Consider the following 26,320-nt stretch of genomic DNA (forward strand, 5'->3'; position numbering starts at 1 on the left):
CTTCCTCCCCGCAGCGCTGGTGGCGTGAGTGTTTGACCCGCGCAGACGAGTGTGTGTGTGAGCCGGAGCTCCAGCAGAGGGCAGCGGTGTGTGTTCAGGCGTTCTGGAGAGGCTTCAGAGAGAGACGGCAGTACCGGCAGCAGAAGAGAGCGGTTCTGCTCATCCAGAGGCGCTGGAGACGAGTCCTTCAGACGCGCACGCGAGAGAGAGCGGCAGGCCTCATACAGGCCGTCTGGAGGACACACACACTCAGACACACACACACACTGAGACACAAGGCCGCCGTCACGCTTCAGGCCGCCTGCAGGGGGCGCCAGGCTCGACAGCGGTAAATATATTTACAGTTGTGCATTCGCCAGATGTTTCTATCCAAAGCCAGATGTGTAATCAAGATTTCCCTGGGAATCGAACCCATGACCTTGAGATATAATATATATATATATATACTTTAAACTAAAAAAAAAATATATATATATATATCAACTATTACGTTATATATATATATATATATATAATATTATGTAAACACAAACTTTTATTTTGGATGCGATTAATATCGATTAATTGTTGCCCGGCACTAGTCTCTCATAGGTATAGGATGAGGTGAAGAGGCACTTATTATATAATATATAATACAAGAAGATATTTTGTCTGTATCTTGATATCTAGTTATGACCAGTTGCTCAGGTTGGCCCCGCCCACAAAATCCCTCTTTTAAACATCAGATGTGTTTTGATTGGCTGTGCAACAGTACATTCTCTAATTTGATTGGACCGGTGATGTTCCGTTTGTTCACTGATCTGGCTTCTATTGGAACTATTTTTGTTGCCGAAGCAAAAATAAACGTAATAGCTGACATTAGAGATGCTCGATATATCGGCCACCATATCGGTATTGGCCGATATATGTTCATTTTTAATGTTAGCTGTTATCGGCCTGATAAGAAGATTTGGCCGATATATTAAAGCCGATAAATAGTTGATTATTTCCTTCAGCTGAGACACTTCAGATGTGCACTGTTCAACATGATGGTTTTGAATTGCTTGAAATATGATTGACAGTTCAGTGCAACACGCAGTCAGATCGGCTGCATAAAATTATGAGAACATTATAATTGTGTTTGGGATATGAATTTGACTGATGGGACTTTTGTTTTTGTAATCCGGCCAAAAATTATATAAAAATTTGGATTTAGATTTATCAGCCAAATTATCGGTTATCGGCTTTCAAATATAAAGAATTATCGGTTATCGTTATCGGCCAAAATGTTCATATCGGTGCATCCCTAGTTGACGTGTCTGAAATATCTCAGTATTTAGTAGTGTTGAACATCTAGGTTTTTTTTTTTTCCCAAGGTGCCGCATTCTGAGAGATCAACGATGCGGAGAGAAAACCATCGATGGCGAAGAGCATCCAAACACTGTGACTGAAAGTTTACACGCCCCTCAAAACTCAAGCGTAGAGCTGTCAGAGGAAAAGCAATCCACCGAACCCCCTCGAACGGTCGACGACAGCACGCTAAAGAGCCGATCCAAGCGGGAAAGTAGGAGGCAACGAGAACTCGAACAAGCGACGTTCAGTTTAGAGCTTCTCAAAGTCCGATCCGGTTCAGTGTCGAACTCCGAACCGGACTCCTCCGCTCAAATCCCTCCCTCCGAACATCTTCCTTCGTCTCCTCAGGCCTCCACGGATAGTCAGGAAAGCTCTGAGGAGTTGACCCAAGTTTCGACTCTTCAAATGAGTGAAAATAACGCGGAGAGAGAGAGAGAGTTGGAACAAGTTTCCAAACCCGAGCCGATGGAGGAGAACCAAACCAGCCCACCGTCCTTCAAACCTCACTTCTACATCGCTGACGATGATGGCAGTCCGGTTAGGAGTTCGCCGACCCGCTCAGAGAAGAAGGAGTCAGTGCTGGTTATCATCAGCATGCAGAAGGAAAACCCTGTCGACCTAGAAGCTCATCATGATCATGAGATGGCAGCGGAGGACCACCAGCAGGAGTTTCTGCTCTCCATTGATCATCCAGACGCCCATTCGACCCCTGAACCTCAACCCAATCACGGCTTGGTCACTTCGACCTCCTCCAAAACCCTCCAGCTGGACTCGAGGGAAGCGGCGTCGACGAAGAAGGACGTTCAGAAGAAGTTTGTGTCTCAGAGCATCAGCATAAGTATGAAGGAGAAAGCTGATCTGGCCTTCTCTCCCAAACGCAGTCGTCTGACCTTCTCCAAGTGAGTTTACGTCCACTCATTCTTCCCTCGGGGCATTTTTTTTAAAATTGAGTGTTCACACTGCAAAATATGCTTTTCTTACTCAGTATTTTTGTCTTGTTTCCAGTCAAAATATCTAAAAAATATTAAATCAAGATGCATTTACTAAAGTAGTAAAATGCCATATTATGTCTTGTTTTCTGGGGTGGGGGGGGGATCGAAATGAAGTGTTTTTTTTGCTTAATAAAATCTGCCAATGGGGGTAAGAAAAAGAGTCTTGTCCCCGTTTGAATCAATACACCATTGGAAGATAAATTAGCTTGTTTTAAGCAAAAACTCACTTCATTTTTATTTTCCCCCCATAAAATAAGACTTAATATCTTATAGCAATTTACTCATCTAGTAAATGCATCTTGATTTAATAATTTTTAGATATTTGGACTGGAAACAACACAGAAATACTGAGTAAGAAAAGCATTTTTTGCAGTGCATCAGAGGGACTTTTGTCACACTTGAACCATGAATACATACAAAGTTTTGTGATTGAAATATAAAAAAAGTAACAAATCCTTCCCTCGCGGGTCAATTTGACCCCCTTAGGAATGAATGGAATGCGAGGAATGCTTCAGTACACATAGAAAAACCTAAAAATGCTCAAAATTCAAACTAAAAATGCTAAAACTTTACCAAAAATTTATTTTATAATGTCTAAATGTGTATCTGAATGAATACTGAAGAGAAACTGACTTTAGGACCCAGCGGAACAGCTCATTTGCTCCATATAGACTAGAGCTATAAGGCCATCTAGAGTCATGAAATATCATGTTATATATTATTATTTAGGTCGGCAAAGACACCCAATGTAAGATATTTTGAGCTGAATTAAGTTATTTTGTTGTGTAGTTGAAAAGTTATTTTGAATTTAAATTGAAAGAATGTGAGGAATGTGCTTAAATTACTATTTATTTATTTATTGATCAAATGTCATAATTTAAAGGTAAATGAAAAAAAAATGTAAATCTCAAAAAAATTTGCATTAAAAATTTGAAAAAATATGATCAAAATTAAATTAAGTATAATTTTAGGGCTTTCCCGCGAGGGAAAGATGTGTCACAAAGTGCGAGGGAAGGATAGGCGTTAAGATATTTTGAGAAGTTTTTAGCTGATGTTTAGCATCTAATGAGATGACATTATTAGATTTACTCAAATGGGACAGGCTATGGTCGGTGTGACAGAGGATTGCTGTGTGTTTTTCAGGTCGGACAAAGACCTGGTGAATCAGGAACGATCCCTGGCGATCCAAAGAGAAGCGGGATTCAGATCGCTAAAAAAACGAGAGGTGAGCACAGGCAAAACACAGAGAAACTTGTATTTGAGAAATGCATCAATTTCAATTAAGAAATGAAAAACAAAATAAAAAATCGTAACTATGTAATTCATTGAAGTATTAGCTGCACCGTTATAGTAACAGATTATATATTTTAATTGGAAGGATTTGGAAGAATTAAGGTGCTTACCTATATGAACACATAAACTATTCCAAAAGTCTTTGAGTTTTTTCACACTGGAAAAATAAACGGATCAGTGTTTCATCCTTATTCCCACAAAATGAGCAAGAACTATCAACATCCATGTATTTTGCCACAGTATCATTCACAGGACACTGCAAAACATGCTTTTCTAAATCTAAATCTATCGAGGAAAAAGTCGAAATACAATCTTGAGAATAAACTCATTAAATATCGGGAATAAAGTCGTTGTGTTTCGAGAAAAAAATTGTTAAATTTCGAGAAAAAAGTCGAAATACAATCTTGAGAATAAACTCATTAAATATCGAGAATAAAGTCGTTGTGTTTTGAGAAAAAACTCGTTAAATTTCGGAAAAAAAAAAGTCGAAATACAATCTTGAGAATAAACTCATTAAATATCAAGAATAAAGTCGTTGTGTTTCGAGAAAAAACTCGTTAAATTTCTAATAAAAAGTCGAAATACAATCTTGAGAATAAACTCATTAAATATCGAGAATAAAGTCGTTGTGTTTCGAGAAAAAACTCGTTAAATTTCTAATAAAAAGTCGAAATACAATCTTTAGAATAAACTCATTAAATATCGAGAATAAAGTCGTTGTGTTTCGAGAAAAAACTCGTTTTATTTAGAGAAAAAAGTCGAAATACAATCTTGAGAATAAACTCATTAAATATCGAGAATAAAGTCGTTGTGTTTCGAGAAAAAACTCGTTAAATTTCTAATAAAAAGTCGAAATACAATCTTGAGAATAAACTCTTTAAATATCGAGAATAAAGTCGTTGTGTTTCGAGAAAAAACTCGTTTTATTTAGAGAAAAAAGTCGAAATACAATCTTGAGAATAAACTCATTAAATATCGAGAATAAAGTCGTTGTGTTTCGAGAAAAAACTCGTTTTATTTAGAGAAAAAAGTCGAAATACAATCTTGAGAATAAACTCATTAAATATCGAGAATAAAGTCGTTGTGTTTCGAGAAAAAACTCGTTTTATTTAGAGAAAAAAGTCGAAATACAATCTTGAGAATAAACTCATTAAATATCAAGAATAAAGTCGTTGTGTTTCGAGAAAAAACTCGTTTTATTTAGAGAAAAAAGTCGAAATACAATCTTGAGAATAAACTCATTAAATATCGAGAATAAAGTCGTTGTGTTTCGAGAAAAAACTCGTTAAATTTCTAATAAAAAGTCGAAATACAATCTTGAGAATAAACTCATTAAATATCGAGAATAAAGTCGTTGTGTTTCGAGAAAAAACTCGTTTTATTTAGAGAAAAAAGTCGAAATACAATCTTGAGAATAAACTCATTAAATATCGAGAATAAAGTCGTTGTGTTTCGAGAAAAAACTCGTTAAATTTCTAATAAAAAGTCGAAATACAATTTTGAGACTAAACTCATTAAATATCGAGAATAAAGTCGTTGTGTTTTGAGAAAAAACTCGTTAAATTTCGGAAAAAAAAAAGTCGAAATACAATCTTGAGAATAAACTCATTAAATATCGAGAATAAAGTCGTTGTGTTTCGAGAAAAAACTCGTTTTATTTAGAGAAAAAAGTCGAAATACAATCTTGAGAATAAACTCATTAAATATCGAGAATAAAGTCGTTGTGTTTCGAGAAAAAACTCGTTAAATTTCTAATAAAAAGTCGAAATACAATCTTGAGAATAAACTCATTAAATATCGAGAATAAAGTCGTTGTGTTTCGAGAAAAAACTCGTTTTATTTAGAGAAAAAAGTCGAAATACAATCTTGAGAATAAACTCATTAAATATCGAGAATAAAGTCGTTGTGTTTCGAGAAAAAACTCGTTAAATTTCTAATAAAAAGTCGAAATACAATTTTGAGACTAAACTCATTAAATATCGAGAATAAAGTCGTTGTGTTTTGAGAAAAAACTCGTTAAATTTCGGAAAAAAAAAAGTCGAAATACAATCTTGAGAATAAACTCATTAAATATCAAGAATAAAGTCGTTGTGTTTCGAGAAAAAACTCGTTTTATTTAGAGAAAAAAGTCGAAATACAATCTTGAGAATAAACTCATTAAATATCGAGAATAAAGTCGTTGTGTTTCGAGAAAAAACTCGTTAAATTTCTAATAAAAAGTCGAAATACAATCTTGAGAATAAACTCATTAAATATCGAGAATAAAGTCGTTGTGTTTCGAGAAAAAACTCGTTTTATTTAGAGAAAAAAGTCGAAATACAATCTTGAGAATAAACTCATTAAATATCAAGAATAAAGTCGTTGTGTTTCGAGAAAAAACTCGTTTTATTTAGAGAAAAAAGTCGAAATACAATCTTGAGAATAAACTCATTAAATATCGAGAATAAAGTCGTTGTGTTTCGAGAAAAAACTCGTTAAATTTCTAATAAAAAGTCGAAATACAATCTTGAGAATAAACTCATTAAATATCGAGAATAAAGTCGTTGTGTTTCGAGAAAAAACTCGTTTTATTTAGAGAAAAAAGTCGAAATACAATCTTGAGAATAAACTCATTAAATATCGAGAATAAAGTCGTTGTGTTTCGAGAAAAAACTCGTTAAATTTCTAATAAAAAGTCGAAATACAATCTTGAGAATAAACTCATTAAATATCGAGAATAAAGTCGTTGTGTTTCGAGAAAAAACTCGTTTTATTTAGAGAAAAAAGTCGAAATACAATCTTGAGAATAAACTCATTAAATATCAAGAATAAAGTCGTTGTGTTTCGAGAAAAAACTCGTTTTATTTAGAGAAAAAAGTCGAAATACAATCTTGAGAATAAACTCATTAAATATCGAGAATAAAGTCGTTGTGTTTCGAGAAAAAACTCGTTAAATTTCTAATAAAAAGTCGAAATACAATCTTGAGAATAAACTCATTAAATATCGAGAATAAAGTCGTTGTGTTTCGAGAAAAAACTCGTTTTATTTAGAGAAAAAAGTCGAAATACAATCTTGAGAATAAACTCATTAAATATCGAGAATAAAGTCGTTGTGTTTAGAGAAAAAATCGTTAAATTTCGGAAAAAAAGTCTAAATACAATTTTGAGACTAAACATTAAATATCGAGAATAAAGTCGTTGTGTTTCGAGAAAAAACTCGTTAAATTTCGAGAAAAAAGTCGAAATACAATCTTGAGAATAAACTCATTAAATATCGAGAATTTTTCGAAAATACTCGAGTTTTTTCTTGAAACACAACAACTTTATTCTCGATATTTAATGAGTTTATTCTCAAGATTGTATTTCGACTTTTTTTTCTCGAAATTTAATGGGTTTAATCTCGCATTATAATGACTTTAATCTCGAGATGGTTTTATTTTTTTACCTCTTCCGTACAAAAACACCAAGAAAGAAGGGCATTTTTTGCAGTGGATATATTTTAGTGTTGACTCTTTCCTGAGATCGTGTCTATCAGTGGATTTGACATCATCACTGTGAACGGTCAGGTTGTAGGAGCCGGTTGTAAAAAGAAAGCGCGTATGGCAGGGACTCGCTCTGATTTCTTGAGCCGGGCCTGTAGCACGGAGCTCGACTCTGACGAAGATGAAGATGATGAATACGAGTACACACCCGTGCTCTCTCGAACCCGGCCTCTCCCAGAATGCCCCAGTTCTCCCGACACCGACCCGGCCGGCCACAGCGACTCCGAGATGGTAAAGCCCAGAGCGAGTGTGGAGCTTTGCACACTGAGCCAAACACACAAGGAATAGTTTAACCAGAACTTTTAATACTGGTGTTAAATTGACTTCATGTCGTTCCAAACCCATACGACTTCCATTCTGATGAAATTAATAGTTAATAAAATAAATGTTAAACTTTATGCTAACTTAAAGGTTCCAAATGTAGTTTCGCAGTTCATATTATGACTATTTAAAATATCTGTTTTCTATGTGAATATATAGTAAAGTGTAATTTATTCCTGTGATCAAAGCTGAATGTTCAGCATCATTACTCCAGTCTTCAGTGTCACATGATCCTTCAGAAATCACTCTAATATGATGATTTGATGCTCAAGAAACATTAATTATGATTATCAATCTACATTACAGCATCAGCTCTTTTCTCACAGTGTCTGAAACGGTTCGTTTAAAGATTCAGTCTCTCTAAGCCCCTCCTTCCCGAGAGCCTGCTCTGCTCTGATTGGTCAGATGGCTCAGTTCGTTCTGATTGGTCGACTGCTTAACAGTGCGTGTTGGAAACCAATCGGCCATTACCATATCTGAACAGTGTTTGAAGGCGGCCAATGAAAACCATAGGATGGCATTATGCAAATTCGTAACTTCCTGTTCGGTGGTTCAGCGTCACCTCTTTCTTTAAGCTAACATTAACTCCATTTATCTGCAATCTGATCTTTGAAACAAACTAATTCAAAATATGAATCAAAACTTCAATAATGATCCTAAAATAGGAAGGAAAGAAAAGGAAAGTCAAAGGGATTCAGAACGACATGATGGTCAGTAAATGTTGACAGATTTAACTCTTTAATGTTGGTTCAGTGTGCAGAACCGCTGACGCCTCAAGCGTTGATCTCTCTCATAACCTCATCTCTAGACAGAACTAATCAAATGAAAGACTAATAAACCTGACTGGATGAGGCCGCCGTGTCTAGATTAACCAGAAGACTTTCTTTTCAAGACTTGTCTGGTCTTAAACGTGAGGCTGGATCTCTCGTGCGATTTTCTGTTCACTTCTGACAACTTTTTATTGATGAATATCAAGTTTAGATGCATGCGACTACCATTAACATGGAAAGGATGGGATTTCTCCATTACTCACCCTCATCTAAAACACTTTCTCTCATTCTTTCCTCATGTGAGTTGGGTTTGGTGTCCTTACACTGTTTAGTGGTTTAAGTGAAGCACTCATCAGCCTTAAAACAAAACCAGAGCCTTGTTCCTGGAGATCTGATAACTACGGAAGGGGATTAGGGTCAAGCAATAATAAAAAATAAAAACATCTCGAGATTGAAGTCATTATAATGCGATATTAAACTTGTTCAATTTCGAGAAAAAAAGCCGAAATACAATGTTGAGAATAAATTCGTTAAATTTCAAGAATAAAGTCGTTGTGCTTCGAGAAAAAACTCGTTAAATTTCGAGAAAAAAGTCGAAATACAATCTTGAGAATAAACTCCTTAAATATCGAGAATAAAGTCGTTGTGTTTCGAGAAAAAATCGTTAAATTTCGGAAAAAAAGTCTAAATAAATTTTGAGACTAAACATTAAATATTGAGAATAAAGTCGTTGTGTTTCGAGAAAAAACTCGTTAAATTTCGGAAAAAAAGTCGAAATACAATCTTGAGAATAAACTCATTAAATATCGAGAATAAAGTCGTTGTGTTTCGAGAAAAAACTCGTTAAATTTCGAGAAAAAAGTCGAAATACAATCTTGAGAATAAACTCATTAAATATCGAGAATAAAGTCGTTGTGTTTCGAGAAAAAATCGTTAAATTTCGGAAAAAAAGTCTAAATAAATTTTGAGACTAAACATTAAATATTGAGAATAAAGTCGTTGTGTTTCGAGAAAAAATCGTTAAATTTCGGAAAAAAAGTCGAAATACAATTTTGAGACTAAACTCATTAAATATCGAGAATTTTTCGAAAATACTAGAGTTTTTTCTTGAAACACGACTTTATTCTCGATATTTAATGAGTTTATTCTCAAGATTGTATTTCGACTTTTTTTTTCTCGAAATTTAATGAGTTTAATCTCGCATTATAATGACTTTAATCTCGAGATGGTTTTATTTTTTTATTATTGCTTGGCCCTAATCCTCTTCCGTACAAAAACACCAAGAAAGAAGGGCATTTTTTGCAGTGGATATATTTTAGTGTTGACTCTTTCCTGAGATCGTGTCTATCAGTGGATTTGACATCATCACTGTGAACGGTCAGGTTGTAGGAGCCGGTTGTAAAAAGAAAGCGCGTATGGCAGGGACTCGCTCTGATTTCTTGAGCCGGGCCTGTAGCACGGAGCTCGACTCTGACGAAGATGAAGATGATGAGTACGAGTACACACCCGTGCTCTCTCGAACACGGCCTCTCCCAGAATGCCCCAGTTCTCCCGACACCGACCCGGCCGGCCACAGCGACTCCGAGATGGTAAAGCCCAGAGCGAGTGTGGAGCTTTGCACACTGAGCCAAACACACAAGGAATAGTTTAACCAGAACTTTTAATACTGGTGTTAAATTGACTTCATGTCGTTCCAAACCCATACGACTTCCATTCTGATGAAATTAATAGTTAATAAAATAAATGTTAAACTTTATGCTAACTTAAAGGTTCCAAATGTAGTTTCGCAGTTCTCCTATAACAGGTTTACACGACCAGTCAAAAGTTTTGATTCTGTAAGATTTTTTAGATTTTTAAAGTCTCTTCTGATCCCCAAGGCTGAATTTATTTGATAAAAAATACCAACAAAAAAAAGTAATATTGTTAAAATATTATTCTACTGTAAATCAGCTGTTTTCTATGTGAATATATAGTAAAGTGTAATTTATTCCTGTGAATGTTCAGCATCATTACTCCAGTCTTCAGTGTCACATGATCCTTCAGAAATCACTCTAATATGATGATTTGATGCTCAAGAAACATTAATTATGATTATCAATCTACATTACAGCATCAGCTCTTTTCTCACAGTGTCTGAAACGGTTCGTTTAAAGATTCAGTCTCTCTAAGCCCCTCCTTCCCGAGAGCCTGCTCTGCTCTGATTGGTCAGATGGCTCAGTTCGTTCTGATTGGTCGACTGCTTAACAGTGCGTGTTGGAAACCAATCGGCCATTACCATATCTGAACAGTGTTTGAAGGCAGCCAATGAAAACCATAGGATGGCATTATGCAAATTCGTAACTTCCTGTTCGGTGGTTCAGCGTCACCTCTTTCTTTAAGCTAACATTAACTCCATTTATCTGCACTGTGATCTTTGAAACAAACTAATTCAAAATATGAATCAAAACTTCAATAATGATCCTAAAATAGGAAGGAAAGAAAAGGAAAGTCAAAGGGATTCAGAACGACATGATGGTCAGTAAATGTTGACAGATTTAACTCTTTAATGTTGGTTCAGTGTGCAGAACCGCTGACGCCTCAAGCGTTGATCTCTCTCATAACCTCATCTCTAGACAGAACTAATCAAATGAAAGACTAATAAACCTGACTGGATGAGGCCGCCGTGTCTAGATTAACCAGAAGACTTTCTTTTCAAGACTTGTCTGGTCTTAAACGTGAGGCTGGATCTCTCGTGCCATTTTCTGTTCACTTCTGACAACTTTTTATTGATGAATATCAAGTTTAGATGCATGCGACTACCATTAACATGGAAAGGATGGGATTTCTCCATTACTCACCCTCATCTAAAACACTTCCTCTCATTCTTTCCTCATGTGAGTTGGGTTTGGTGTCCTTACACTGTTTAGTGGTTTAAGTGAAGCACTCATCAGCCTAAAAACAAAACCAGAACCTTGTTCCTGGAGATCTGATAACTACGGAAGGGGATTAGGGCCAAGCAATAATAAAAAATAAAAACATCTTGAGATTAAAGTCATTATAATGCAATATTAAACTAGTTCAATTTCGAGAAAAAAAGTCGAATACAATTGTGAGAATAAACGTTGGACTTTTTTCTTGAAATGTAATGATATTTTTTCTCGAAACACGACTTTATTCTCAATTTAATGAGTTTGTCAACATTTTATTTCGACTTTTTTCTCAATTTTATTAATTTTTTTCTTGAAACACAACGACTTTATTCTTACAATTTATTGAGTTTATTCTCAACATTTTATTTAGACTTTTTTCTCGAAATTGAATTAATTTTTTTCTCGAAACAACGAATTAAAAATTTAATGAGTTTATTCTCAAAATTTTATTTAGACTTTTATCTCGAAATTTAATTATTGTTTTTCTCGAAACAACAAATTTATTCTCAAAATTTAATGAGTTTATTCTCAACATTTTATTTAGACTTTTATCTCGAAATTTAATTATTGTTTTTCTCGAAACAACAAATTTATTCTCAAAATTTAATGAGTTTATTCTCAACATTTTATTTAGACTTTTTTCTCGAAATTTAATGATTTTTTTTTTGGAAACAATGACTTTATTCTCAATTTAATGAGTTTATTCTCAACATTTTATTTAGACTTTTTTCTCAAAATGGAATGAATTTTTTTCTCGAAACACATCAAATTTATTCTCAAAATTTAATGTTTATTCTCAAAATTTAATGTTTATTCTCACAATTTAATGAGTTTATTCTCAACATTTTAATTAGACTTTTATCTCGAAATTGAAAAAAAAAAGATTCTCAAAACACGACAAGTTTATTCTCAACGTTTTTTTTCTCAAAATTTAACGAGTTTAATCTCACATTATAATGACTTTAATCTCGAGAAGGTTTATTTTTTTATTATTGCTTGGCCCTAATCCTCTTCCATAGATAACAATTCAGTCTGGTTCGAAAAAGCATTTATGTACGATTCTGATTCTGCATTCACTTCTCGTCTCAAGTCGTCTCAGAAAGAGCAGAAGAGGATCCAGAAGACCATGTCCTCGGGGGACCTTGGGAAAATGGATTCGCTCCGGAAGTCCATGTCTAACACAGATAGCAGGTCAGAGGAGTTCATTCTACTGTTCATGTCATTAACGAAAACTGTGACCAAAAGTGTTCAATGACGACCTTTTTTTCACCATGAATGAGGCGAGAGATAATGACGAGACAACATCATTAAACACAAACTGTGATTATGTAATCATGCAAAATTTTTCAGGTAGATCTAAGAGTAGTTAGATACAGATTAGGTATAGAAATTGAAAAAAGTAATCAAATGTAAAATAACACTGCATAGTCTTCACTGTATATATCTAAAAAAAATTCTTCATGCCTTAAAATATCTTGAATGTAACTCGACACCCTTGCCTCATTTAGTATGCGCGGTTCTATGAATATGCAAATGAGCCCCGCCTCCACTCACTCCCTCAGCTCAGAGATCCACTGGTTGACGATCACACGTTGATCTGATTGGTTACAAGGTAGTTTGTGACGTCAGAAACACCAGCGATTTCAAAGTGTGTTTTTGAGACTGTCTTTGGTTCACTGCAGTTTTAAGGAGGAAATACTCAGCAATGCTGTCGACTTATGAATTTACACATGCTTTGTCTTAAAGCACATTAAAAACACCACATAGACACATAAACTACATTAAAAGCTGGATTTACACCACAGGGGGACTTTAAATTAGTCTGTTGTGGAGCATCACAATAAAGAGTTAGCAGATATTAATACTAATACTCTAATGAGAGTTACGTGACATGTAGTTGCAAAGTTACTCATAGTCAACAATGTTCGAAAGGGACCATCAAAATAGTGTTATAAATAATTTCAATTAACGGTTTATTTTCATGAATTCATGTTTCTGTTAGTGCATTAAACTGTGATATTTAATCCAAACAATGTTCTCTGTAGGGTCAGAGGCAAAATGCGCTTCTGGAGCAAGAGCAAACATGCAGATAAGAAGATGTCCAGCAGGGGGCGCTCAGCCGACTCCGAGCTCAACGACACGAGGAACGGTGTGTGTTTTACACTAATGCTGAACCTGATTCGTCAGGTCACCTTCATTTATACAGTGCTTTTAACAATATTGATCGTTTCAAAGCAGTGATTATAGGAAATTACAGTAACAGAGGTTGTTTAGGCTTTACAGCAGCTCTTGAATAAAGTTATTGTCCAGCTAAAGTTATTTTTTGTTTTATTCACTTCAAATGCAAAGATCTTTAGTTATTAACTTAGGGGCCGCTAACACGACACCGTTCTAACAGAAAACAGAAAACTTATAATGTGTTCTGGCCGATCAACAAGGTTTGGTGATCGAGAACGTAAACCTTGAAACCGGTTCCAAGCTGCAAGATTTGAAACACTTTGTAAAGCGCGATCATCTCCCTGTAAACCTCAAAAACGTGAATCTGTGAGAACGCTGACGGCATGCACACGTGTATTACGTGTTTAGTCTATAGGAATGTGCGTTTGAATATGTGTGTGTGCAGGCATGTAGTCTTTCTTTACACACTGACCTCACCAAATTACTCGTCCGGCATTAACAATTCATAATACAAATTTTTTTGTCATTTCGGCGTTTCCATGCGAACTGGAATCATTCTGACAACGTTTTATCAGTACAGAAGTGAAGGGAAGAGGTCTTCACAGGGAGAGACTACACTGTAAAAAATGCTTTTCTTACTTAGTATTCTTGTCTCGTTTCAAGTCCAAATATCTACAAACTCTATGTCTTGTTTTCTGGGGGGAAAAAAATCTAAATGAAGTGAGTTTTTGCTTAAAACAAGCAAAATGATCTGCCAATGTCAGAAAAATAATCTTGTTTTCCATTTGAATTAAGAATTTTTTTTTGGCAGATAATTTTGCTTGTTTTAAGCAAAAACTCACTTAATTTTATCAGAAAACAAGATAGAATTTCTTATGTCATTTTACTTCTCTAGTAAATGCATCTTGATTTAAAGGATTAGTTCACTTTCAAAAAAAATGTTGCTGATAATTTACTCACCCCGATGTCATCCGAGATATCCATGTCTTTCTTTCTTCAGTCGAAAAGAAATTAAGGTTTTTGAGGAAAACATTCCAGGATTTTTCTCCATATATAATGGACTTCAATGGCAACCAACTATACCAATGTTCACAGAAGGTTCAAATGTCCGTCTCAATGCAGCTTCAAAGTCTCCACACGATCCCAGTCGAGAAATAACAGTCTTATCCAGCGAAACCATCGCCCATTTTCTAAAAATTATATATATACATACATATATATATATATATATATATATATATATACTTTTTAACCACAAATGCTCGTCATCTACCATCTCTGAGATGTGCCATACATTGCGTCATCATGTTGGAAAGAAACATGTTTGTTTTTTAGAAAATGGCCGATGGTTTCGCTGGATAAGACTGTTATTTCTCGACTGGGATCGTGTCGAGACTTTGAAGCTGCATTGAGACGGACATTTGAAGCTTCTGTGAACATTGGTATAGTTGGTTGCCATTGAAGTCCATTATATGGAGAAAAATCCTGGAATGTTTTCCTCAAAAACCTTAATTTCTTTTCGACTGAAGAAAGAAGACATGGATATCTCGAATGACATCGGGGTGAGTCAATTATCAGCAAAACATTTTTTCAAAGTGAACTAATCCTTTAAGAATTTTTGGATATTTGGACTGGAAACAAGTAAAAAATACTGAGTAAGAAAAGCAGTGTTGTTGACACTTTTTTTCATGTGCATTTTTCTGATACGCTCTCTCTCTCCCAGACTCTCCTGCTGGGAGCCCAGTGCATGCTGGTCTATCTGAGCGTGGGCGGGACAGCAAGGAGAACCGCGAGCCGATGATGGGGATGATGTCGATGAAGAGGAGACGCAGTGTGAAGATCAGCAGTGTGTCTCTGGAAGCGTCCGCTTGGCAGAACGACTCGCTGCACATTCTCACCAGCACCGCCGATTACCGCAGCATGAACGACTTCCTCATGAAGAAGGTGCGCGACTCACTTCTCCTCACTGACCATTGCATTTACTGGAGAAGAAAAATGCTTTTTAGATATTATGTCTTTTGTTTGAAGTGAGTTTTTGCTTAAAACAAGCTCAATTATCTGCCAATGGGGTCGGAAAAATAAACAATTCAAATGGAAACGAGATTATTTTTCTGACCCCATTGGCAGATCATTTTTCTTGTTTTAAGCAAAAACTCACTTCATTTTGATCTTTTTCCCCAAAAACCAAAACATAATAATATCTTATAGCATTTTACTCGTCTAGTAAATGCATCTTGATTTAAGAATTTTTAGATATTTTGACTGGAAACAACACAAAAATACTGAGTAAGAACATTTTTCATAAAACCATTATTATGCGCTTCACTTCTGCGCCACTCAAATGTTTTTTATGTGACAATATATAAATAATTTACGCTACAATGTTATTGTGCAACTGTAGAAGTGCCACTCTTATTTACATTAGTTTTACTACACTGCAAAAAAATGCTGTTCTTACTCAGTATTTTTGTCTTGTTTCCAGTCAAAATATCAAAAAATTCTTAAATCAAGATGCATTTACTAGAAGAGTAAAATGCTATAAGACATTAAGTCTTGTTTTATGGGGGAAAATGATCAAAATGAAGTGAGTTTTTGCTTAAAACAAGAAAAATGATCTTAATTCAAACAGAAACAAGATTATTTAAAATTTTATTACAAAACCAGACATAATATCTTATGGCATTTTACTACTTTAGTAAATGCATCTTGATTTAAGCTTTTTTTGTTTGTTTGTGGATGTTTGGACTGGAAACAAGACAAAAATACTGAGTAAGAAAAGCATTTTTTGCAGTGAGTGATTTCTGTTAACTGTTTGTAAAACCATTCTTGTGTAAACTGTTTAATGCGAAAATTTACGAAATAACAGTTTTATATAATAATTTATGTAAGAATTGATGTGTGTGACTGTATCGAAGTGTCACCATATAATTTAAGAGTAATTCTCAATTTACAGAGAAACTAGTTCTGCCCCGTGTTTAATGAAAGCAGAATTCTGCAGAACGGATCACAACCCAAAATGTGATTAAAAAGCTTAAAGCATCATAATATTAGCCAAAAGTCTCCCTGTAGACTCATCTTTGATCACCATTGAAATGACAAATTGAAACAAAAAATTCTTCATGCCTTAAAATATCTTGAATGTAACTCGACACCCTTGCCTCATTTAGTATTTGCGGCTCTATGAACATGCAAATGAGCCCCGCCTCCACTCACTCACTCAGCTCAGAGATCCACTGGTTGGCGATCACACGTTGATCTGATTGGTTACAAGGTAGTTTGTGACGTCAGAAACACCAGCGATTTCAAAGTGTGTTTTTGAGACTGTCTTTGGTTCACTGCAGTTTTAAGGAGGAAATACTCACCAATGGTGTCGACTTATGAACTTACACATGGTTTGTCTTAAAGCATATTAAAAACACCACACAGACACATAACAACATTAAAAGCTGGATTTTCACCACAGGGGGACTTTAATCATGTGTTATCTGATGTTTGGTTCTGTAGATCGGTGATCTCGAGGCAGAAGACGGTCAGAAGGATTCGCCTGTGGACGTCGTGTTCAAGAAAGCCCTGAAAGAGTTTCGCCTCAACATCTTCAACTCTTACTCGACTGCTCTCGCTGTGAGTTTCTGAAAGCCTGAAAACTAGAGGTGTCACAATATATCGCAATACAAAAATGCAACAGTATGTATCGTGGATAGTATAATTCACCCAAAGTAAAAATTACTGTGTGAGAAAAGATTCAAGTTTTCAGAGTTTTAGTGTCAGTTCTACATTAAACTACTATATTAATGATGAATATAATGTATAATAATGCAATGGGGGAATATTAATGTGTCCTGATAATGCCGAATGTCTGATGTTAGCAGTAAAAGTGTCCGACATTATTATAAATATATCTAGTCAGTGAAAGAGTGCAAGTATATTCGTCTAAAATAATCCTGTGTTTTCAGCTTCAGAATCATGAATATTGTTATTCTGGTGTCTCTATTGTCCTGTGCGCTGGGTTTCCAAGTCCGAGACTATTCATTTACACACACAATGTTATATAAAATGTATCATTTTAATCAACAGTTAATTTTTTGTTAGTCTTTTATCATGTCTTGAGTATCGCAATAATATCGTATCGTGAGTTCAGTATCGTGATAATCGTATCGAATCATGACATGAGGGAATCGTTACACCCCTACTGAAAACTTTGGTAACACTTTATTTTACAGTGTCCTTGTTACATGTACTTACCATAGTAATAACAGTAAATTACGAATAATTACATGCAACTAACCCTCAACCTAAGCCTAACCCTACCCTAACCCTATAGTAAGTACATGTAGTTGCTTAATATTACTCAGTACTTAGATATATAATTACACTGTAACAGTAGCCGCGTTTCCATTACCCTTTAAATTGCGCAAATTGAAATTGCGAATTGAAAATACGCCCAATGGAAACACGTCAATTTCGCAAAAACTCCCATTTATCGCAAAAAAGTTTTTCCGCTCGCATGAGGGGGTTTTTCAGGCGATTCGAAAAAGAAATATTTCGCAAAACTGCAATGGAAACAGTTTTTGCGCATTTACAGTCACCTGACTCAGTTTGGACAGAATACAAGACAGAGTTCTTTATTAAATTCATAAAAGACAAAATAATTACAGAAATAATGGATTCTAAACCTCAAATAAATGCCACAATCAAGACCTCGCAGCAGATCTGAGGGAGAAACACCCAGAAACTCCTCATATGAGCCACTCACAAGTATAATAAGGGTCGTTCCTCACCATTAATGCTTGAAAACACACACACATCTCCTTCCATTAATAATAATGGCCAGTGCAGTGGCTGGGATATAGTACATTAACCCACCAATGTCCGTTGCCATGGTTTTTGTAGTGATTTAAATTATCGTGAGAGGAAAAAATTAAGTTTTAGTTGCATAACATCGGTTAATGGAAACGCCGTCATTTCACAATAGTTTTTTGTCAACATTTAGAAAAAATCGCAAAAGTTTTGCGCAAATCTGTAATGGAAACGCGCCTAATGACGCCTTCAGATAAAGTGTAACCCAACCTTCTTCTCACTCCTGTGTGTGTTCCTCAGATGGACGACGGCAGGAGCATCCGCTATAAAGATCTCCACGCTCTGTTCGAGCAGATCTTGGAGAAGAGCATGCGTCTGGAGCAGAGAGACTGGAGCGAGTCTCCTGTCAAAGTCTGGGTCAACACCTTCAAAGTCTTCCTGGACGAGTTCATGACCGAGCACAAGCCGATGGACGGGACCGTCAGTAAGGTAAACCACGTCTGTGTGTGTTCACCAGGAACACCGTCCTCTAACACTCTTCTGATCATCTGTGTGTGATGTGTTTCAGGCTCCTAAACCTGAGAGGAAGAAGAGGAGGAAGAAGGAATCAGACACTGTCAGTACATCTTTAATCTTGTACATTATGGATATGTTTTATTTTTTTGAAATAACAATAGTCACATAAAACACTTAAATCTATAAAACAAATGGTAACACTTTACAATAAGGTTTGTTAGTTAACATGAACTAATTATGAATTATTATTACTGCACTTAGACAGCATTTATTAATCTCTGTTAATGTTAATCTCAACATTTACTAATACTTTATTAAAATCTTGTTAACATTAGTTAATGCACTGTGAACTAACATGAACAAACAATGTTAACTAACATTAACAAAGATGAATAAATACTGTAACAAATGTATTGCTCATGGTTAGTTCATGTTAGTTAATATATTAAATAATGTTAACTAATGAACCTTATTGTAAAGTGTTACAGTTAACATACATTTAGCTTTATGTACAATCAAACCAAAAATTATTCAGACGCCAGATATCATTTAAAAAAAAAATTTTTTTTTTACTAGTGTGATCAGGACACTATAGTTCATTTATGTAAGTGAGGAGAGCAAAATAAAGTAAACTGTGACATATTATACCCAATAATTCTTCATACAGAGACTACCAGTGACATTTGGGGCCATAAATGATCCAGACACTTTGAGCTGATCATGTTTTGCTGAAGTGTGTTTTCTTTAATTGCTAATGCTCTTTTTACACACAGACTGAACACAATGAAGCATTGCTTGGTCACTGGTTGAGCTAAACTGGTATTATCTAATTGTGTAGTTAAATTTAACAGCTGACAGATATTCAACATAATTCATGTGTGAGACAGTCTAACAGAAGGACGGACAAAACCAGTCAAATATCAACTGAGTTCTGCTCATATTTTATTACCATTTTCTAAACTATAGCGAATAAACTGTGATAATGTGAGAAATGTTGAAGCTGTCTGAATAAAGTTTGGTTTGACTGTATATAAAATTAGAATTTTAGTTATATTATCCATAAACAAGACCATTATATCAGTTATAGTGACAAAATTGTAAAACACCTCAAAAAGAAACAGAGAAACTTTGGACCAAAATAATTGAGTATAATAACAACTAAAATATAAATTGTATATAGTTTCTGTTTCCTCTTTACAAAAACAGCATAATGGAGAAACCCCATTATCTTTAAACTTACTAATAAAATCATTTATTATTTTAAAGTGAGTTTCTTTGAGTTTATTAGGAATTACATGTTTATTAATACCTGACCACAGCTGGATTATGAATATATGAACATCTTTGGCGTTCTGCTGCCCTCTGCAGGTGGAGGAGCACATGGGTCACATCTTTAAATCCACTCAGTACAGCATCCCGACCTACTGCGAGTTCTGCTCGTCCCTCATCTGGATGATGGACAAAGCCTGCGTCTGCAAACGTGAGTCCAACTCTGTGTCCCGTTTCATCACTCGGACATTTCAGTCTGGGAACGTTTTTCACTTGTTACATTGGAATTGCTCAAAATGGAGACTCAAGCAAGTGTTTTCATGCCTTCATTTTGTATATGTTAGTATATCAATGCTATACTGACACGATTTATAGGTGCAGTGTGTAATATTGAGGAGGATCTGTTGACAGAAATGCATTATCATATACATAACTGTGTTTTCAGTGGTGTATAAACCCTTACATAATGAAGCGTTATGTGTTTATTAGCTTAGAATGAGGCGTTTCTCTCTACACACACCGCGGGTCTCCTTACATCGACATGTTTCTACGGTGGCCCTGAACGGACAAACGCGTTTCGTCACTATGTTGTTCTTCGTGCAAAGAAGCTTCAGCTAAAGTCAGCGAATAAAACACTGACACAATGATGAACAAGTCACAATAATATTCACAATAACATCTTTTTACTGAATAATTAAGTAAACCTAATTTTATAATTTATCTTTGTAAAGAAACCTCATTGTTTAACCGGCTACTCTCCGTAACTTCTGTTGGGTGCAGTTCACAACCTCACCACTAGATGCCGCTAGAAATTACACACAAAATTACATCTTTAAGGTCTTTGGACACTGAGTTCGAAATTTTTTGCACATTAAAAAATAAATACGACCTCACGTTGTGTCAATCACGTTTACACACGGCCTCTGAAACTTTCGTCCGTCATAAAAAAAATTGGATCAAGTTCGATTTTTCTGAGTTTTTCGCAAGCATTTTGAGAGGTGTTTTGACGATTCAGAGCCACCGAATGACAAACACGGAAAAACGCATATGAAAATGTCAGACTCAGTGTGTAAGGACCTCAAGTCTTCATAAGCTATGGTTCCATCGCCCTGTTTTTACGCGCATTTTGAAGCATCACATCAGAAACGAGAGATGGAAACGCCAAATTTCGAAAGAAAACTCTTAATTTGAAAAAAAGTTTTTATCCTCGCTAGAGGTGGCTTTTGACTTGTGCGAAAAAGAGTTAATGCGAATAAACGGAGATGGAAACGCATTTGGCGAATAAATTCTTACGTTGCGAACATTAAACCCGTGTGATCGATCGGCTTTTTCCTCATTATGGGAATCCCGGCTCTTTTTAGGGAACCAAACCGGATCATTTGGCTCATCTCAGTAATAAGAGTATATAAGAGCGCGTGTTACTCATCTTGTTTTCTGACCCTATATTGAGGATTATCTTTTCGACACACTTTTCAACCACATAAAAAGGAAAGGATTCAACCGCGAAAGGATAATCATATTATTCTGTCTTGTGTTAAAGCAGTGATATAATGCCCTTTTCACAAGATGTAAAATAAGTCTCTGATGTCCCCAGAGTGTGTGTGTGTGAAGTTTTAGCTCAAAATACCCCACAGATATTTTTATATAGCATGTTAAAATGGTCAGTTTTTGAGGGTGAGCAAAAATGCACCGTTTTTGTGTCTGTTCCTTTAAATGCAAATGAGCTGCTGCTCCCGGCGCAGGAGGCGGAGCTACAACAGCTTGCACTCACACACACATGCATGGAAATTTTTAAAAACTTTTAGCCTTTTATGTTCAAACCGGAGTCAGAAAGATGGAGAGACTCAAGAAGAAGAGACAACATTTAGAAGCAACAGGACATTTCTGAACGGTTAGTTGATGAGTTTATGAAGCTGATGTGTCGTTATCTTCTAGTCATTGATAGAAGATATCAGCATATTCTGTCTTGATAATCTATAATTCGCGTTCCCGGGGGCGGGGTTTATGTAAATTCTAGGGTTGGTGATGTCACTAACCCGGGAGGAATGTGGTGTAGTCTCTACCAGCCGTTTGTTGTAGTCCTTAAAAAGTGATTTCTTTAAAAGCAAATATCTCCCTTTGCTTTGAACTTTGAGTCGTAACTTTGCAGATGTTGTTTATGCTCAAACAGCAACATTACACACTAACTAAAGTTAGAAAAGTCAAATCATAATCAATATCTTTAATATTCAAAAAATGGAAAACGTCTCTCAGACGAGAACCGACTCTCATCGTTCGCTCATAGATTCGACACATCGCTACTGTTTCGGCTGATGGGTGTTTATATTTGCTATTGGAGACTAGCTTAGCAATACCACCGTCTTCCCCTCGAACAACCTGATGGAAACGCATCTAATTCGCATTTGTTTGTTTTTTGCGAACTTGGAAAAGATTCGCTTCACGTTCGTATGGAAACCCAGCTATAGTCTCTCGTTTCTTGCACGTTGATCTGAGAGCGGCGTAATCAGAGTTTTTCCTGTAAATTCGTGCATTTCTCCTGGAGCTGATCAATAACGTCCTCTTTCGTCTCCGTCTCATATTCCTGTTGATCTGAAGAGGACATCAGATCTGCTCATCTCTGTTTAACGTGTGCTTGTTTCTCTGTCGTCTTCAGTCTGCCGCTATGCGTGCCACAAGAAGTGTTGTCTGAGGATGACTACCAAGTGCAGTAAGAAGGTAAGACCAGATTATATATATATACACTACCAGTCCAGAGTTCGGGATCGGGAAGATTTTTAATGTCTCTTCTGTTCACCAAGGCTGCATTTATTTGATTAAAAATGCACACAAAAAACAGTAATATTGTGAAATATTATGACGTTTTATGACTGTTTTGTATTTTAATATTTTAAAGAGTAATTTATTCCTGTGATCAAAGCTGAATGTTCAGCATCATTACTCCAGTCTTCAGTGTCACATGATCCTCCAGAAATCACTCTTAATATGATGATTTGATGATCAAGAAACATTTATGATTATTATCAGTGTTAAAAACTGTTGTGGTGTTTGGTGGATTTCTTTGATAAATATAAAGTTCAAAAGAACAGCGTTTATTTGAAATAAAATCTTTTGTAACATTATAAATGTCTTTACTGTCACTTTTGATCAGTTTAACTCATCCTTGATGAATAAAAGTATTGATTTATTTTATTTCTTTCCCCTAAAAATAAATTCTTACTGACCCGAAACTTTTGACCGGTAGTGTTTAATGTTACAAAAGCTTCTATTTCAGATAAATGCTGTTCTTTTGAACTTTCTATTCATCAAAGAATCCTGAAATAAAAATATAAACAACTGTGTCCAACACTGATAATAATCATAAATGTTTCTTGAGCATCAGATCCTCATATTAGAGTGATTTCTGAAGGATCATGTGACACTGAAGACTGGAGTAATGATGCTGAACATTCAGCTTTGATCACAGGAATACATTACACTTTACTATATATTCACATAGAAAACAGCTGATTTACATTGTAATAATATTTCATAATATTTTTAATCAAATAAATGCAGGCTTGCTGATCAGAAGAGACTTCTTTTAAAAACATTATACCGATCCCAAAATAAACGCGCCTCTGAATGTTCTCCTTCTCTGGTTTATATGATAAATGATCTTTCTGTGCCGTCTTCAGTTTGTATGTGACTCATCTCAGCGCCTCAAACTTCATTCCAGTCATATTTTGTTCATGTAATTCATTTCTGTGTGTCTGTCTGTGTGTGTGTGTGTGTGTGTGACTCAGTTTGACCCCGAGCTGTCTTCACGGCAGTTTGGCGTAGAGTTGTCTCGTTTGACGAGCGACGAGAGAGCCGTCCCGCTAGTGGTCGAGAAACTCATCAACTACATCGAGATGCACGGGCTTTACACCGAGGGAATCTATCGGAAATCTGGATCCACCAATAAAATCAAAGAGCTCAAGCTGGGTCTGGACACCGGTGAGACTCACGCGAACGCCATCTTATAATCAAATCTACTTGAGTAGGAACTGTCACTGAGTGTTTGCCTTCATTGCAGATGCGAACAGTGTGAGTTTAGACGACTACAACATCCATGTGATCGCGAGTGTCCTGAAACAGTGGCTGCGTGACCTTCCCAACCCCCTCATGACCTTTGAACTCTACGAGGAGTTCCTCAGGGCTATGGGTACGAGCGCTTCGGGCCGGATTCACAAAACACTCTTTAGAATAAGATTCTTCTTTGATGTTTTCTACTTGTTTAAAGTCACCATGAAATCAAAAGTTATAACTCTTGTTTTTTTTTGTTTGTTTTTTTATAGAATATTCCAGTGTTTATTATAAATGATTCATCTGTGCACATTAGGGCTTTAGTCAAATAAAAATTCTAATTTTGAATATTTGTCGAATAAAAAAAATTCAAATTAAGGAAATAATATCTTATTTAAGAACATTTGTTTCAAAAGTTAATGCACTTTAAAAGGTGAATGTCATTTAATTTCAATAAATTATGCAGTTCTTGATTTGGTTTATATTTGCGTAAAGCGCCCTCTTGTGGGCATAGGAGACAATACAGCACCCTTTTCCTCTGACATTAAAGGGTTAGTTCACCCAAAAATGAAAATTCTGTCAGTAATTACTCTCCCTCATGTTGTTCCAACCCCGTAAGACCTTCGTTCATCTTCGGAACACAAATTAAGATATTTTTGATTAAATCTGAGAGCTGTCTCACTCCTCCATAGGCTTCTAAGGGACTGAAACTTGCCGGCCCAGAAAATGTATTAAAGAGATTGTTAATATAGTCCAAGTGACTCCAGTGGCTCAATGTTAAGTTTATAAAGTGACGAGAATACTTTTTGTGCGCAAAAACAAACAAAAATAACGACTTTATTCCACTATTCATTTCCTTCTCTCTGGGCCTCGAGTGAGTTCACGTAGTGTTTTAGCGTAGTGCGTCTGTGTTGTACGTCACACGTAGGCTCACTATTGGCCGACGCTGGTCGTGTGTGATGCGTGTGACGTACAACACAGACGCACTACGCTAAAACACTACGTGAACTCACTCGAGGCCCAGAGAGAAGGAAATGAATAGTGGAATAAAGTCGTTATTTTTGTTGTTTTTTGCGCACAAAAAGTATTCTCGTCGCTTTATAAACTTAAGATTGAGCCACTGGAGTCGCTTGGACTATTTTAACGATGTCTTTAATAACTTTTCTGGGCCAGCAAGTTATAATGTCTTAGAAGCCTATGGAGGAGTGAGACAGCTCTCAGATTTCATTAAAAATATCTTAATTTGTGTTCCGAAGATGAATGAAAGTCTTACGGGGTTGAACAACATGAGGGAGAGTAATTACTGACAGAGTTTACATTTTTGGGTGAACTAACCCTTTAAGTATTGCCTTTAGAATTCGAATATAATTTGAATATTGCTAATATTTAAGAAAGAAATTCAAATTTAGCTTTTCAGACATTTTGATAGTGCACATCATTATTGTGTTAAATTCATGTTACAGAATAACTAGCATCTCTTCTCTGATGACGAGGGCGGGGCTATAACCTGTCACTCACATGAGATCAGCCAATAGCAAACCACAACCATCCAGTCAATTCCCCACAGACACAATCAAGCCCCGCCTACATTTGTTCTTGTTCCGGAAGCGTTTCACTCGGATATACTGACACAATAGAGGAGAACTATCGCAACTTACGTTTCATGCTGACTTTAATAAAAAGTATTTTTCTAGAATTGCATTCAGGAACATTCAAACTATATATCTCAAGAAACTTGATTTTCATGAATCCGGCCTCTCATCATTTTTAGGAATACTACAGATAATTTGTGCTGATTTCATGGATATAACGCAGTGTGTTTTGTGATTTCATGGATATAACGGCGTGTGTTTTGTGGTGTTGGCTGGTGCAGGTCTGCAGGATAAACGCGAGCTGGTTCAGGGGGTTTACTCGATCATCGATCAGCTCAGCAGAACGCACCTGAGCACTCTGGAGAGACTCGTATTCCACCTGGTCCGGTGAGACACTTGAGTTTCTGTACTTATAAGGACAACACACATTAATCAACATTTCTGTAAATGTGCCAGTGTTAGCCAGCTGGATAATTCTCAACTGCGGTTCTTTGGCAAGATGTTTTTGAAACCTTCAAAATAATAATAATAATAATAATGAAGTACATTAGGAGGACATCATGACTCCATAAAGACAGCAATAACACCAAAAGGATTTTGCCGTTCATTGTTGCTTCGCATGGCTCGTGTCCTGTGCTGAAAATCCTTCTTTTGGTGTTATTGCTGTCTTTATGGAGTTACAAAATGGCAACATGCATCTGAGTTATACATAGAAGAACACACCAGACCTCAGCGTAGTCCTGATGCTGTTACTCGACGTGTGTAGTGTTTCATGTGTGATGTGTG

At 35.9% G+C, this 26,320-nt stretch overlaps 1 protein-coding gene across 4 annotated transcripts in view; it reads left to right on the top strand.

The window, feature by feature from the left end:
• myo9ab (myosin IXAb) overlaps positions 1–26,320 on the top strand; it is a 106,953-nt gene that overhangs the window by 70,362 nt on the left and 10,271 nt on the right. For 3 of the 4 annotated variants that reach the window (XM_079858926.1, XM_079858925.1, XM_079858924.1), the window contains exons 24-37: positions 15–328; positions 1,356–2,231; positions 3,468–3,549; positions 12,229–12,329; positions 13,184–13,287; positions 15,040–15,260; positions 16,821–16,937; positions 18,414–18,602; positions 18,682–18,729; positions 19,998–20,109; positions 22,552–22,613; positions 23,681–23,873; positions 23,953–24,081; positions 25,816–25,921. In XM_079858926.1, coding sequence (XP_079715052.1) covers positions 15–328; positions 1,356–2,231; positions 3,468–3,549; positions 12,229–12,329; positions 13,184–13,287; positions 15,040–15,260; positions 16,821–16,937; positions 18,414–18,602; positions 18,682–18,729; positions 19,998–20,109; positions 22,552–22,613; positions 23,681–23,873; positions 23,953–24,081; positions 25,816–25,921 — 2,654 coding nt within the window. Of the gene's footprint in view, positions 1–14; positions 329–1,355; positions 2,232–3,467; positions 3,550–9,611; positions 9,819–12,228; positions 12,330–13,183; positions 13,288–15,039; positions 15,261–16,820; positions 16,938–18,413; positions 18,603–18,681; positions 18,730–19,997; positions 20,110–22,551; positions 22,614–23,680; positions 23,874–23,952; positions 24,082–25,815; positions 25,922–26,320 lie in introns of all 4 variants that reach the window. The other variant, XM_079858927.1, reaches the window with a different exon arrangement.

Source organism: Squalius cephalus, assembly GCF_949319135.1.
Source record: "Squalius cephalus genome assembly, chromosome: 23".
In the NCBI taxonomy this organism is placed as follows: Eukaryota; Metazoa; Chordata; class Actinopteri; order Cypriniformes; family Leuciscidae; genus Squalius; species Squalius cephalus.